The sequence below is a fragment of the Passer montanus genome, unplaced genomic scaffold, assembly GCF_014805655.1.
Source record: "Passer montanus isolate IOZ18808 unplaced genomic scaffold, ASM1480565v1 scaffold16, whole genome shotgun sequence".
NCBI lineage: Eukaryota > Metazoa > Chordata > Aves > Passeriformes > Passeridae > Passer > Passer montanus.
Window position 1 is genome coordinate 9,458,827 of NW_024363160.1, and position 15,010 is coordinate 9,473,836.

The 15,010-nt window shown below is 36.7% G+C and overlaps 1 protein-coding gene across 3 annotated transcripts in view; it reads left to right on the top strand.

Moving 5' to 3' along the window:
* Positions 1–15,010, top strand: part of TOX (thymocyte selection associated high mobility group box) — a 218,929-nt gene that overhangs the window by 162,652 nt on the left and 41,267 nt on the right. For 2 of the 3 annotated variants that reach the window (XM_039703089.1, XM_039703088.1), the window contains exon 4: positions 11,644–11,922. The exons of the other annotated variant lie outside the window; for it this stretch is intronic. In XM_039703089.1, coding sequence (XP_039559023.1) covers positions 11,644–11,922 — 279 coding nt within the window. The remainder of the gene's footprint in view (positions 1–11,643; positions 11,923–15,010) is intronic. 3 annotated transcript variants of the gene reach the window in all.

Below are 15,010 nucleotides of genomic sequence, written 5' to 3' on the forward strand. Positions count from 1 at the left end.
TGTTATCATTGTATCCATCACTTTTTTCACCATGAAGATGTCATTTCCAAGGCTTGAAAGTTCTTGTATTTTGGGATGGCTTTTTTTAATGTCCTGAGCTCATGTTCTGTAAATTTCTTTATTCACTATTTTCTCCCTTGCAGACAGCAATTGATTCCTCCCTATTTTCACTATGAAACCTTTCTGTATTGTAGTGGGTTTCATACAAATCAGGTGATTTTCTTTGATTTTTTCTATTATCTGTGTTAGGATATGCAGAACAAGTATTATATCACAATACATTCTTACAAAACACTCCACTATGCTTCCTTGGCATTCAGGGATGGAGTTAAATCACCGTATACATAATCATCAAATATTGGTTTCCCAGGTGTTGGTGGCTGCTCAGCAACCAGTTGAAAGTACAAATTTGTAAGATGAATGAAAAAAAGGGAGTTTTCTCAGCCAAACCAAGGTTGCTGCTTTATTCTAAAGAACAATGGGAAAATAAGAGCTTTATAATCAAAAAGAATAGACTGAATAATGAGTTTAAAAATAAATAAGAAGTTGTGATTGCCCAAAGTATTTCTTTTCAAGAAGTTATGGGTTTTGCTGTTTTCTCTAAACTTGTTTTGGTAAGATGATGAGGCTTTATTAAGTAAGATATCCACATTTAGAAATATCAAACCAGCAAAATAAAGATATATTCTTAATTAAAAATATGGTTCCCTGAATTATCTTCAGTCACATGCCAATATAATGGACATTAAGCAAAATAAATTTAATAATTTTCAGCTTTTGAGACTGCTGGATATCTGTTCATCTTCTACATAGTTGAAAATAAAATAATTGAGATTTTTCCTGTTTCAGAATTATAATATTGGACTTGGCAAGATGCAGATGGATAATTATACTAGAGATGTTAAATAGGTTTTAGAGACAAAATTGTAAATAATACAATACAGAAGAATGATGGACTTATTAGCATATCATTAAATTGCTTTTTCCCTGAGAGCCAAGCATATTTTTCATAGCTTAGAAAAAATGTCTTGCCCAGCAGTAACACATGTGCTTAACATTTGCAAAACCCACAATATTTGACAATGGCATTAAGTTTATATTGCAGAGGAAATTATAACAATACAATTACAAATATCAGTAAGTTTATCACTTGATAACAAGATCATATGTATGAAAAGCAATCTTTTCTGAGTTAAACATTTTGCAGTCCTTTTGTTTCAACTTCCATTAGTTCTATCACTCATGCTGAGAATTTACAGGACTGCAATGTAGCAGCAGAAATATTTGTTAAAAGATTCTTTCACTAATGTAATTTAAAACATTCAACTCATTTTTATTAGTCTAAATTACTTTTTTTAAAGATTTTGTTCTTAATGAAAAGTAGATTCATGTGGGATATTGTGTGGTTTTTCAGAGCTGTTGCTATCAGCCAGAAATATATCTTTCTCAAGGAAAATTAACTTACTCTAGAAACTCAGTAAATGCACAAACAAAACCTGGATGACTGTGGATTTCAGGTGAATGATAAATAATGTACACTCATAATTCTGTGCATCTTAGTACCAGGGTGGCAGGGAGTTACAGGAAGGTTCCTCTGGTTTCATGCAACTGCTGCATATGGGAATGCAAGAGCAAGGACAGCACCACAGATCCTACCCAGGACTAAAATGGCTGGCAGAACAGTTTGCTTAGACAGAGGTGGAATTTATCAATGGGCCTTCAGGGCACTGACCTGACTCTTCCTTTAGCCAGCCGTGCCTAAAGTTACTCATGTTCAGACTTTGCTTAGTGATTAATGCTGTAGGACGTTCTGTTGCAGTCACAATGCCTTTGGTAAGTCACAACCCCAGACAGGACCCTATGGCTCCAGGAAATAATTTCAAGATGCTCCCCATCACAGTGCCCAAGAGGAAGAATATAGAAAATGGCATACTAGATCTGCCTGTGTGACTTTAGGTTCAAAAATCCAGCTTCATCCCATTGGAATGGAAACAAGATCCATTAAATGTTTGTGCAGAATGGCAGAAATTCTCATAAACTTAATGATGGGAGTAACGAGAGGACTAGAGCACATAGAAGACTTTGAATTTAGTCCTTTGTCTGCTTTCTGTGTGACAGAAATTTTCATTCTTTGAAAATGAAATTTCAAAATTGAGGTTTCTTTGAGGTTCCTTCTGCCCTCAATTTCAAAACTGAGGTTCATTTGAGGTTCCATCTGCCCTGTATTTCTGTTCCATGCCTAAAGAGGTGGATGACACTGAAAAGACAGCCACTCCTCCATTGCAAAAACTTTTTCAGAGAAGTAGCACTTAGATTAAATCTCATCAACAGTATTTTAAAAGTTCCTTGTTCTGGTTGAGGTGCTTCTCCTTCAGGAAGGAATTGGCATATCTTGTGACTGAGATGGTCAGTTTAGATTGTTTAGGGTTTTCCTGTAGAGATAGGAGGCACAAAACACCCCAGTATTGTACCAACCTTTCAGCTGTCACAGCTGGTTCAGTGTGACTTTCTAAGCAGAAGGAATTTTTTCACTCTTCCCACATGGACATCACTATACATTGCTATGCATTACCTGAGATGTACCCAATACAAATTCCTTTACTTGGCGGTAGGGAGGGTTGGGTGGTGTGGTCAGGGTACCTTTGTGTGTTAAAGCAGGTACAGCAAACGACATGTGACAGGTAATAGTCACACTGCCCAACTCGTTGCAGGAAGAGTTTGTCACTGCTGTGCTGAACACCATAGAAAAAAGCCCCAGAACAGAACAGAATAGAATGGGACACAATAGAACCGAAGCCAACGAAGGTTACAGCAGCCTCACACTGGTGTCTCTGTTGTTGATCATTCACAGGAGCAAAGCATTGCAAAGGCAACAGTAGCTGCCTGCATCCCCTTTCTCTCCTGCCTTACACCAAGCACACTGTTAACATTATTTCCAAAGATCTAGTCTGTATTCCTAGAGTTAAACATTTCATGTCCTCTGGATCCCTCTATTTTTATTGTATCAAAGAAGGGGAGACAATACTATGTCTTTCAGGCATCTTTCTGACTTCATTTCTTTTGGCAAAAGACTATTGATTCAGGTGTGTTTGAGTGAATCTGTGAATATACTGCTTACTCAGGAGTTCTTTAGCATCACTGAGATAAATGTAAAATGCATTATTGTTTTCCTTATGCAAATAACTGCTGAAATAGAAAATTTTTCTTTTGTCATTTGAAAAATAAAAACCACCAAAAAACAAACAAACCAACAAAACCGCTTTAGTGATAATACTGTTATCAGGAGTTGTGTGGTTGAATATTTGTCTTGTACTTCCTAGATTCCATTTGTCTGCTGTCAACCTATACCTGCTGTTAAGCATTAGGCACTTTAAAAAAGAGAAAAAGATAACACAAATTATTCACCATTAATTCTTTAAAATGAGTCACTATTAAAAGCTTAATTGTTTGCTGAGAGGGTCCAAATTACTGGACTTTGCAAGATCAAACAAAATTGAAGATATTTGTCCAAATTAAAATGGAAACATGCATCCACAATATACCAAATGAACATGGATGCTCCTGTAATAATAATTTTATTATCTTCACTTTCCAGGCCAGACTTTTAATTATGACCCTTTATATCAGTGAAAACCATGTACTCAGGATTAAAAACCTATTTCTTTAACTAGTCTAGTTAAAGACTGTGGTTTGATATATTCTATGCTACAACTTTTATAAAAACCAGAGAACACTTCTAATAACACTTTTCTAATTTCATGGTTCAGTGCACAGTCAGTAAAGATTTAAATAATTCAGAAAGAAAGCCTATTCTGTTTCTTTATTAGAAGTTTGAGTCAGGCAAATTCTTTGACATTTAATAGGTTTTTAACCCTTTTAATAACTTCTTATAATGAAATTTATTGGAAGTTGTTTTAAATAAAGGGTTATTATATTAGAGTGAATAGCAGTCGGTAGTTTTTTATGATTAGTTTTGAGACCTTGGCCCTATGTGGCTCAAAGGATATTAAAACATAAAGTAGAAAAGAAGTTAATAGTCACCAAATTAACTGTGTACCAAGAAATATAGAAACTGTATATGACTGCATTTTTGTCATTATGTGATCTTACTATAAAATTTTGCAGTCAAAGTTTGAGTTTATAATAGCTTTAAAGGGGCTTAAGATCACTTACAGATCCAGTACTATATAAAACAACCTGAAGTGGTTTAATTTTTAACAGAATGATTTTGAAAAGATTAGTGTAGTAGATTTAATGGGAGTGGAGGGTTTTATTATTTTTTGTTTAGGCTTCTCTTTACATGTGAGGTTTCTGCTGTTTAATTTTAAGACTGTTTTCCTAATCAACAGAAATTTTGAATGATCCTTTCAATTAATGCTAAAAATGCAGTGGGTGTAGTATATAAAATACTCCTGTGTATAGCACTAGAATATTCCCCAAATACCCACTTACTTTAAAACTTAGTCTTTCATTATACAGTTAGCTGTACAGAAGAGAATTATAAAAATGAGATTGTGAAAACACACCTCCCCTCCCTCTGTTAGGAGTACTTTGAGTTATTCCTTTTAGTGTGTTTTGAATGGTTCTTTGTGGTCATTTCACAATAACATTGACTCTCATAAAAAAATCTTTCTTTAGCACTTGTTCACTTATAGGTATGCTAAAACAAGACTAAGACTTGGTTGGAAATATGACTTCTCCTTTGACTTAATGGAAAAAAAGACCTGAAAAATCTTTCTTTAGCACTTGTTCACTTATAGGTATGCTAAAACAAGACTTGGTTGGAAATATGACTTCTCCATTGACTTAATGGAAACAAAGACCTCATAAATTGTGACTCTTTGGGTTTGATCACTCTTTGTTCATGACAGGACATACATACCAAGTACCAGTTTTAGTCACTTTAATCAGTAAACTCAAACTTCCTGTCAGGTTTCAGACCTCCAAATATTTGGGTCACTTTTTTTTCTCTGGTGTATAAATACAGAAATTCAAGTTATCTCAAGTTTTAAGCTCTCTCATGAAAGAGCCATTACCACAGTGGAAAACAACAGATAAAACTGCATGACTTGCTTTTGATTCCCTTGCCATGTATAAATACAGAAATTCAAGTTATCTCAAGTTTTAAGCTCTCTCATGAAAGAGCATTACCACAGTGGAAAACAACAGATTTGTTGCATGATTTGCTTTTGATTCCCTTGCCACTAATCTAAGATCCTGACCATCAACGTGCATTGAACAGCCACGAGGTACCACTGCTTGATCACCTGTATGAACTGAAGAAAAGGTGTCTAAAATGGACATTTCTGTGGTTTTAGACACTCTTTCAAGTTTGAATGTATGGTTGTACAGAACTATAGAATATCCTGTGTTGAAAGGGACCCACAAGGATCATTTAGTCCAAGTCCTTGTCCTGCATGAAACATCCCCAAGAGTCACACCATGCACCTGAGAGCATTGCCCAAACACTTTTTGAACTCTGTCAGGCTTGGTGCTGTGACTACTTGCCTAGGGAGCCTGTTCATCTTTTGTATGATGACTATTGCTTGTATTTTGTAGCAACTAAAAAAAATTTAAAAAATAAAAAATTCGGTTTATTTGGTTTATCAATTGTGTTGATCCTAAATTGTATCATTTTCCAAACACAATCCGTTCTCAGTATGCCTGTTGTCACAAACTTGGATGGCAACTTTAATGTTGTCTTTTCTTCTCTTTTGAAGCCTTCACTTACAGAATCAAGTGATTATGTAGAAATTACTTTTTTCCTCTCTTTTTTAATGAGTATCTCTGTGTCACTGAAAAACATCTTGCAGATGTGCATTGGCTTATGGTAGAAGATAATTAAAATGCCTGAAATAAAAGCAGTAACATTTCTAAGCAAATTTCACAGCTTTTCAGGGGGTTGGCACAACCAGGGCTAATACTGCATTTAATGTAGTGTTATTTGGGAATAGAGAAACATTCAGATTTAATACAGCGCAGGTAGTGGCACAAGTTTCCTGGGAATATAAATGAGAATACTACTATTAACAGAGACCCCCTCTGCCTACCAAAGAACGTCCAAGGCATCTGATGACTCAGGTGAGTCATGCCAGTGAAGAAAGAAAGACACTGTGGGTATCTTCACAGATAACAAGATCCCCTGGGGTTTTCTCCTATTTTTTTTAATTAATTGATTGAACCATAGCTTCATATAGTCCAAAAAATTGTTACTCTCTAACTTGCCTTGACCACTCAGACAAGAAGCAAAGGACTGTCAGCCCCTCCTGCAGTGTCCATCAAAAATATTCACAAGAGCATTCAACTTGTAGAACACTATGCAAAAATCATCTCAAGAACTGACGAGGGTAACAGTAATAATGTCTGTCATTCTTTGATATTAATTTTCTCAGAGTAGTGAGATATGTGAACTTTACTTGCTTCAGTGAGTAAGCCCTGTGTATTTTTCCTTATGTTTTAATGTTTTCATCTCTAGTGAATTATCCCTAGTGTTTCTTGCATGTACATAGACCTGTTGTATTTACTTTGATCTGTTAAGGCAACCTGTCTTTCCTCTTTCATTTAGTGATAACATTTATTATAAATGAATCTAAATAGGGAGGGGCATTTGAGACTTCTGAAGCTTTTCAGAGATATGTTGCCTCATGGTTATTAATTATACTAGAAAAATAATGTGGATTATTTTGCTAACAGCACATTCCCTTTGAAACTGCCTGTCTGATGCTTCTCAGAAGAAAATTATTTGCTTCCTAAAGCTACATTCTGGGACATTAGTTAAGAGTCCTGCAATTTGACTCTTTCTGCATCTTGCATGTGTTAACCAGCTTGTATCAAAAGGCTGATAATTCATTTTGGAGTTTTTTATTGCTATGTGCTACCTTCTGTGAGAGATGAAGGATTCTATCTGAATGCTGTGTCAGATGAAAATATCTGTATTTTGTGGACTTCAGAGCACAATCTTTCAAGAAATATCAAGGTTATTGGATATAGTCCAGAAGATAGCTGAAAGAATGATAAGAGGTGTAAAAAACACAACATACAAACAAAGTCTTTCAATCTTCAGGTTTAGTTGTTTAGTGTAAAAAAGAAAAACCTGAAAGGAAATTCATAATAGCCTTCTAGTGTGCACTACTTTTCTGTAAAGGAGAAAAACATTCCTCATGTCCACTGGGAGCAAAGCAAAAACTAGTAGGTTTAAATTACAACACAGGAGATTTAGGTGAGACATTATGGAAAAAAGCCCTTTCCACTATAAGGATAGTTAAGCACAAGAATTGCCTAGGGAGGTTATGAAGAGGTTAGACAAACATATGTCAGAAATGATTTAGGTATAGCTAAACCTGCTGTGAGATAATGTTGGACTAAATAACCTTTTGAGGTCCCTTCTAGCACTATTTTCTGTGATTCTGTGATGAGGATACTGTACTCACATTGTCCTGCCATGAGATGTTTCATTACAGGGATGATATCACTGTATGCTTTGCTTTGTTTTTACTGTAAGCTGAAGGGATGAACAATAGTCTGATGTTTAAAGCTCTTTAGACTTATTCTTAGTACCTCAGGAGCTTTGAGCAGGGCATTAGGAGCTCATCTTCAACCAGACAGCCCTGTTCTGGTTTTGCACTACCCATGTGTCAATAAGGAGCTTTGGTATACACCTTGAATTTAGGGACTTGTACTGTCTTTTAAGTTGCAAACAAACAATTATTTGGCTAAACGCTCAATTTCTGCTTATAAGCAAAATGCAAACAGGAAAAAAAAATAACCCTGAAAAGAAATGTATCATAGCTTCCCCATTAGTAAAACCAAAATAAAACCAGGCATGTTCTAAAACTGAATATAACTCAAGTTGTGAAACATCCTGGAACTGACAGATGGAGAATGATATTAAAGCGCCAGATATTATCATTATTACCTCATCACAGAGACCATTGAAGACATCAGTTTAAGACTCTCCTTATCCTCTGTAACACTCAAAACTCTCTAACTTTGTTCTTCTATTTGGCATTCTGCCATCTGTCAGGATTTCGGTTCAGCTTTGCATTCGGCAGGAATGTGTTCACAGTATTGCCTCTGCATACTGAATATGGCTCCAGCACAGCCACACAGCAGTGCGCTTTGTAAAACTCCATCTGGAGGAGCAAGGAATATGAGGTTTCAGATTTTGAAGTAATTTAGAAGAAATTGGTCATACATTTTGACAGAGTGTGTGTCTGATTAGTGTTACTAGTCTGCAGAGATGAGGTTGTCACAGCATCAGTGATAGGGACACACCATTATGCCACAGCAGTGACCCAAGTGTCTAGTTTTCGTGGCTGAGTATGTTCTTGAACTTACAGAGGAGATGGGACAATTCTTGGTTTTCTTGATCCTTTAGGAACACGAAAGTTCATGTTTTCCACAGTGTGATGTCACAACGTTTTACATTTATGTGATTAGTTGCCCATTCTTACTGAAGGAATGAGAAGTTTCCGTTTTCTTAGACAATCCCACTTTTTCACCAGGTAGAGACAGGATGGGAGAAAGCAGGCTCTGCAGTGCATGGTAAAGAGGTGAGCCAGAAGCCTCACCAGCAGATGTGAATTACATCTGTGGATCCTGAGTGCCACAGCACTGTGAGATGGACTTAGACTGGCTTGTTCTCTGCAGGCAGATCCCTTAGGTGGGAGTTTCTGGCTTAGCATCTGAAAGAGAAAATGTACTGTTAAACAAGCTTATTTGCTGCTTACATCTGGTTTTCTGAAGGTGGCCTGGTATTCATCTGATTTAAAGATTCAGGAGAGAAGCTGAATTAATGTGAAAAGAAAATACTGGAGTTTTTTTACTCCACCACTTCATTTGCAGTCCTCCGAATTTCCCTGGTGAAGTGTTCTCTTGCAAATATATATACACATGTATTTTGTATGGAGATACATTCAGTACTGTTCAGTTGTTATATTATCTGAAAACACAGCCTATGTTCAGTACTGGAGTTAAAATTGTATTGCAGACTGTTTAAAAATATATGTTGTTTAAAGAAGACAAATACAGAATGTTCTGTATTATCTATCTGATATTTGAAGCTCTTAAAGGACAGACCTTTTTGAATAATAGCAGAATCAGAGAATCACAGGTCAGGTTGGAAGGGACCACACTGGGTCATCTGGTCCAGGCTTCCTGATAAGTACTCATCCCAGAGTACATGGCACAGGATTGCATCCAGATGGTTCTTGAGTATCTCCAGTGAGGTAGACTCCACAACCTCTCTGGGCAATCTATTCCAGTGAACAGTCACCCATTCACTCACACAATAAATAAGTTCTTCCACATATTCAGGTAGAGCTTCCTGTGCATCAGTTAAAACAATTGTATCATATTTTATTTGAGGGAAAGTAATGAAAATGGTAGCCCTTGCTCTGCTTTTAGAGATAGATAGGAGTTTCATATAGTGGTTGTTGCATTTCTAGAGTTCATAAAATCATTAGGATGCCTACCCTTCCTAAAAAGCAGTCAAGCCTTTCCAGCCTTTCCTGAAAGGGTTTATTCTACACCATGAGATGCTGCCTCATGAAAACCCAAGGGCTCAGCCCCTGCAGGGTGAAGAGTGCCTGGGGAGGCCACACACCCACACTGAGTGTGGCAGACAGGGTGAAGGGAAGGCTTTGGGGAAGGTTTTGCCTCTCTGTGCCCAGCACGTGAGGGACTGTGTGAGTTCCCTTCCCATTACTCTTTGCCCCATGCTGGCCAAGAGGACCTGGAGACCCCCCAGTGCTGCTCCACTTTCCCCAGCTGCTGCCCAGCTCAACAGCTGGATCCAGAGCAAAGTGTCTGAGCAGCAGTTACAGCTTCATGGGCACAACTGTCATGATACAGATTGTCTGCTGGAGGCAGAGATAATGATAATAGCTTTCAAGGCTAATATGCTTGGCAAGGAGGGAGCTGATACTGGAGGGAAGGGACCAAGAAATCAGTAGTAATTTAAAAATATAAACGTCTACCAGGATTCAAATTTCAGCCTTCAATTGATTTCATCCACTGTGCTCTCTGTGCTCATCACCTTCGGTGCTTTAGTCATTAAATGAACTTGGAAAACAAGTTTGTATCGATAACTCTTTTTTACCAAAAGCTATTAATTTCTAAAATAACATAAATACAGGTGTAATTGTGATGTCACATTGTCAGAAGCCAATTCTCTTTCAGAGACAAAAGTACATGAAAAGTGGTAAGTATGCCATAAGTAATGGTATTATTGGCTTGATTTACTGCCTACCAGTCACCTTTATGAAAATCAATCCCCAAGCTCATAAAATAAAATAACTCCCAAAAATTGATACATTTTTACACTGTCAATAATAAGAGAAAATATGCAGTTATGGGTTTATTGTTACTTTTTCCTATGTGTTACTGGTTGAAAGGTATCTTACAGATTGCCGTGATATGTGGGAGTGTGTATATGAGCAAGACATAGGTTATAGAAGTCATGAGCTATAAAAAGATTTTTAAAAAAATGAAATCTGAGTAATCTTTAGATAATTCAGATGACATGTCTAACAAAGATTGTCAGTAGAATAAATGTGACTATGTTAATATATTGAGCCACTAACACATGTCCTTATCATAATGGAACTTACACAATGGTAGCTTCTGTCAGATTCTACTTTATACTTACACACATGTTTGTCTGATGCACAGATAGACAACCATATCTATTTCTTTTCAGCTCTGAATTGATACTTCCATTTTAAATCACCCACAGAACATCTTAGTTTAAATGTGAGCTTCTCTCTGATATTCTTTGCTATTTGTCATGTTTCTGTATGAGTATGCTGAAAAGAGGTTACAGGCAATCTGCTGAGGTCTGTGTGTATGGTGCATTTGACCTCTGGACAAGAAAGGAGCTTCATCCTCCAGTGCTTTTACTTCTTATCCTTGCAGAGGCTGAATCTGTTGCTTGCATTCAAATAGTATGTCTCGTTAATGCTAAGAAGCTGTGACCCACATAGCACAATGGATTCATTTGTCAATCCTGCGATTTCTGAGCTTTCCATTCATATATGTCTTAGCAGTAAATCGACTCAGAAATCATTTAATCAGTCTATCAATGCATCCTTCTTGTCAATGGTCTGAATCCTGAAAAGTCCAGTTTCTCCTTGGGCAGCACCAGGTAAAATAGATTTGGACCTAATACTAGATACTCAGACTCTGAAAATTCCCTGCAGGTCTCAAATCTCAACTCAAAACCACCAAAATCCTAAGTTAAAAAAGCAGGATCTGGAAGTTATCTTGAATTTTGAAGATGTTATTGTTCTGGTCTAGGTCTGAACTTCAGATGGCAAAGCTGTCCCTGTTTGTTAGCATTTCAGAAATACTCTACACATAGTTACAGCAAGCAGTGCCCTTTTGTTCCCCCATGAAAAAACCCGAGCTCACATTGTTTTTTTTGCTATTTCCAAGGGCTGAGGCTAGAGCCTGAATTCTTTATAACAGTCAGTGTTTTGCAAATGTCAATCATATCCTTACTATGTTTATTTTCAGTATTTACATGTTTATTTAAGTACTTGCCATTTCCTTTAAGCCTTACATAGCCAATCAGGCCAACCGAGGTCTAAAGGAACAGAACACTTTATTAGTGATATGCTTAATACAGTTTTTTTCCTCTTGTAGATGCAAGATATACGGAATACAGAAGGAGCCCAGTATAGTTCCCATCCTCAGATGGCAACCATGAGGCCAAGGGTTCAACCTGCAGATATTAGGCAGCCAGGAATGATGCAGCATGGGCAGCTGACTACTATTAACCAGTCCCAGCTCAGTGCACAGCTTGGTTTGAATATGGGTGGAAACAGTGTTCCTCACAACTCGCCCTCTCCACCTGGAAGCAAATCTGCAACTCCTTCACCATCCAGTTCAGTCCATGAAGATGAAGGAGAAGATAGCTCTAAGGTAGGCTTAGATGCTAGGATTACTATGTAAATGGTGGATATTTTTAGGACCTGCTAAATGAATGATATGGCCACAGTTATTAAGGTGATACTTTATACATGATTGGTGGTTCACTGAAGTGAATAAAGGGTTATGAATACAGAACTTACAATTCCAGACAATTCTTCAGGCAGCTTGAGTAAATTGCATCATTCCTCTTTGTGGGAGCAAACTGGAATACTGTTGAACACTGAAAGGATAGTCATTCCTTTAGGACTTTAATATAAGGGTTGAGTTTTCTTGCTTGCATAGCAGGGATGTTTGTTCCCAGTTAAAGATCAAGTTACTGCTATAAAAAGTATGAACAGTCTGTGCAATATGCTAGTCTTTGCTACTTGGTCACAGGATGAGTAAACAGAACATCATAGCAACCAGAACAGAAAGATCCTATGAACTTTAAAAACCTTACCTTGAAAATCTGGAAGACCCTGTATGCGTTCATACTTTTGAGAGGTGCTAACACTTCATCATGACATGTTTAAGCTTCATTTTTGTGTCAGTGCAGGAATGAAGTGATAAGAGAAATTTACATAATAAATTTCTTTAAAGGATAAATGTCAATCTATATAGCAGGTTTTGCATACAAAAATCTCCCAAATCTCCCAAAATCCTGAAAATTTCCCAGAAATACACAAGTCTATTATCTTAATTTTGCAGATAGAAAACCTGAGACATGGGAAGATTGGGACTTTGTACTAAGTCATCCCTTAAACCAGGAATATAGTATGTAGAAACTGGGGACCTCCTTTGCTCTGTTTTGTGGTTACTGGAAAAAGGCAATCCTGTTAGAGCACTCCTGCAGTGCAGTTTGTGCCACATGCAGTGCAGTGTGTACCACAGACACCTGGTGGGGAAAAGTTGCAGACTTGCAGGGAACGAGAAGAAAACGTATTGTGAGTCACTGAGGAGGTATAATCCAGTCAAGAAATGTGAGTCTGATTTGTTTTAACATTATATTGTTTTTCATGCCTCGAGCTATAAAATAATAATGTAATTGGAGACATATGTTTTACTACATTTTGAATAAATTCTGATTCAAAAGTTTTATTTCAGGACATTCCCCTGATTTCACAAACTTTAGGTTTTAAAAACTACTGAATAATTCATACATTTTAAATGAGCACTTCCTTACTGAAGGAGACTTTAGACTACAGCTATGTAAAAATAATTCCAGGCAGCCTTTACTTTTTCAGAATAATTTATTTGCTACTCCTCTTGCATTGCTAATATTTTACATTTCTGAGAGTGTGCAAGATGCTCTAAACTTCTGGAGAAAATATCCATTCAAATAATTTGGATTTCCTTTCTACTTCTATCAAGTACTTCAGTTATTTAATCTGTATATTTCAAGTACCTTTTCACTGTAGCACTTTGTGCTAGCACTAACAGAAGTGTAGGGCTGTGATTTAAAGCAAGTATTAGTTATCTGAAGCTAATGTTTTTAATAGAGAAATACAAAGCACTGCAGACTAAGTAAAATTGGTATTTTCTTTGTGAAAACCAGTTTATATAGCATTCAACTTTTAATAAGGATGTTGCTTTCTTTAAAATTCTTTCATGCTTAGTCTAAGCAGAAAAAGATGACAAATGGCACAATGCATGACACAAAATTAAATCCACTATGTTAAAGTAGATACATTGCCTTAAAATTATATTTATAATTTCACTGCTAAAAGTTAAGTTTAAAAGGATATTACATTTTGTTAATATTGACAGAGGCTTAAAGTCTTCTCCCTTGAGTATGGTTTAAACAGCAAGCTTCATGGGGAGCAGATAATGCTATAAATGTCTTCTGTGGGATTTCTTAGGGCCTCATGAAAACACCTGAGGCTGGCCACCAATGGAGACAGGCTGTGGGCTGGCACACCTGATCCCATGGAATGGTTCCGTAGTTTCCTCTGTAAAAGACAAGAGGGGTTGAATAATTAGCCTGAGGAGTTGTGTCTTGTACTTCAAGATTTAAAGCTCTCCACTGTGTATCTTTTTGTCACGTTGCTCTTCCTGGAAGCTGCCAATGAGTGGATAAGAATACTCAGAATAAACCAGTTTGCTGTGGAGATCTTTCTCCCCAGATACAACAGTATTACATTTTATCAGAGTTGCTTTGGAGGGGCCTGTGAAAGTTCTCGCTCCAGAAATCCTCTTCCAAGTGAAAGAAGGCACTGGATGGGTACAGGAACAGATAGACCGACTGTTCTGTCTCTTGTGAGAACATCTGTCTTTTAACTGAATGTGAAATTTGGATTTTTCTCTTTGATTTATAAACTATCATGCAGATGTGTGGTATTATTTAATAGATCAGGGCCAGAGCTCATTAGCCAGTCCTTGGTAGGAATGCACATGCTGCAGTCATGGGGTCGCTGTTGGAGTTCACTTTGTGCAGTCAGAGATGTTTCTGCCATGAGCACTGCATAAAAAAAATGCAGTCCAAATGTGTACACAAAGTATGTAAAACAACTCCCCCTGAACTCATCTTGTCATTAATAGAAATAGTGACATTCTCTCTATTTATCCAGTGGTACAAGATGTTTGACTGTGTACCCACATTGATGAAAAAGACAAAGTACATTTCCAAATGGAAAATCACCTCAATATCAAATGACCTCTCTCTAGTTTATACCAACTGAAATGTGTGAAAGAGAAGCCACTGGTCTTTTCATAGCATATTTGGTAGAGAGGTCCCTAAAAACTATACCTACTTCTATCTAAAAAAAAAAAAAAATACAGAGATCTCAATATCCTGTTAATATTTATATGAATTTATAGAAAGAGCATGATGGAAGGTGTAAAAAATACATACTTTGTGTACACATTTGGACTAAAAGTATAATTATTGCCCTATGAACCACTGATTTCCGTGAATGAAGGAAATGACCATTTCAATTCAATATATATATATATAGACTATATATATATTGAATACTTATATTCCAAATTCCAGTATTAAGCTTTATAAACTGATGTAATTGTTCATGTACGGAGCTTCGTGGATGTTCATTACACGATAAATATTCAAATTGTTGTAAGCCTTATCCAACATACACAGAAC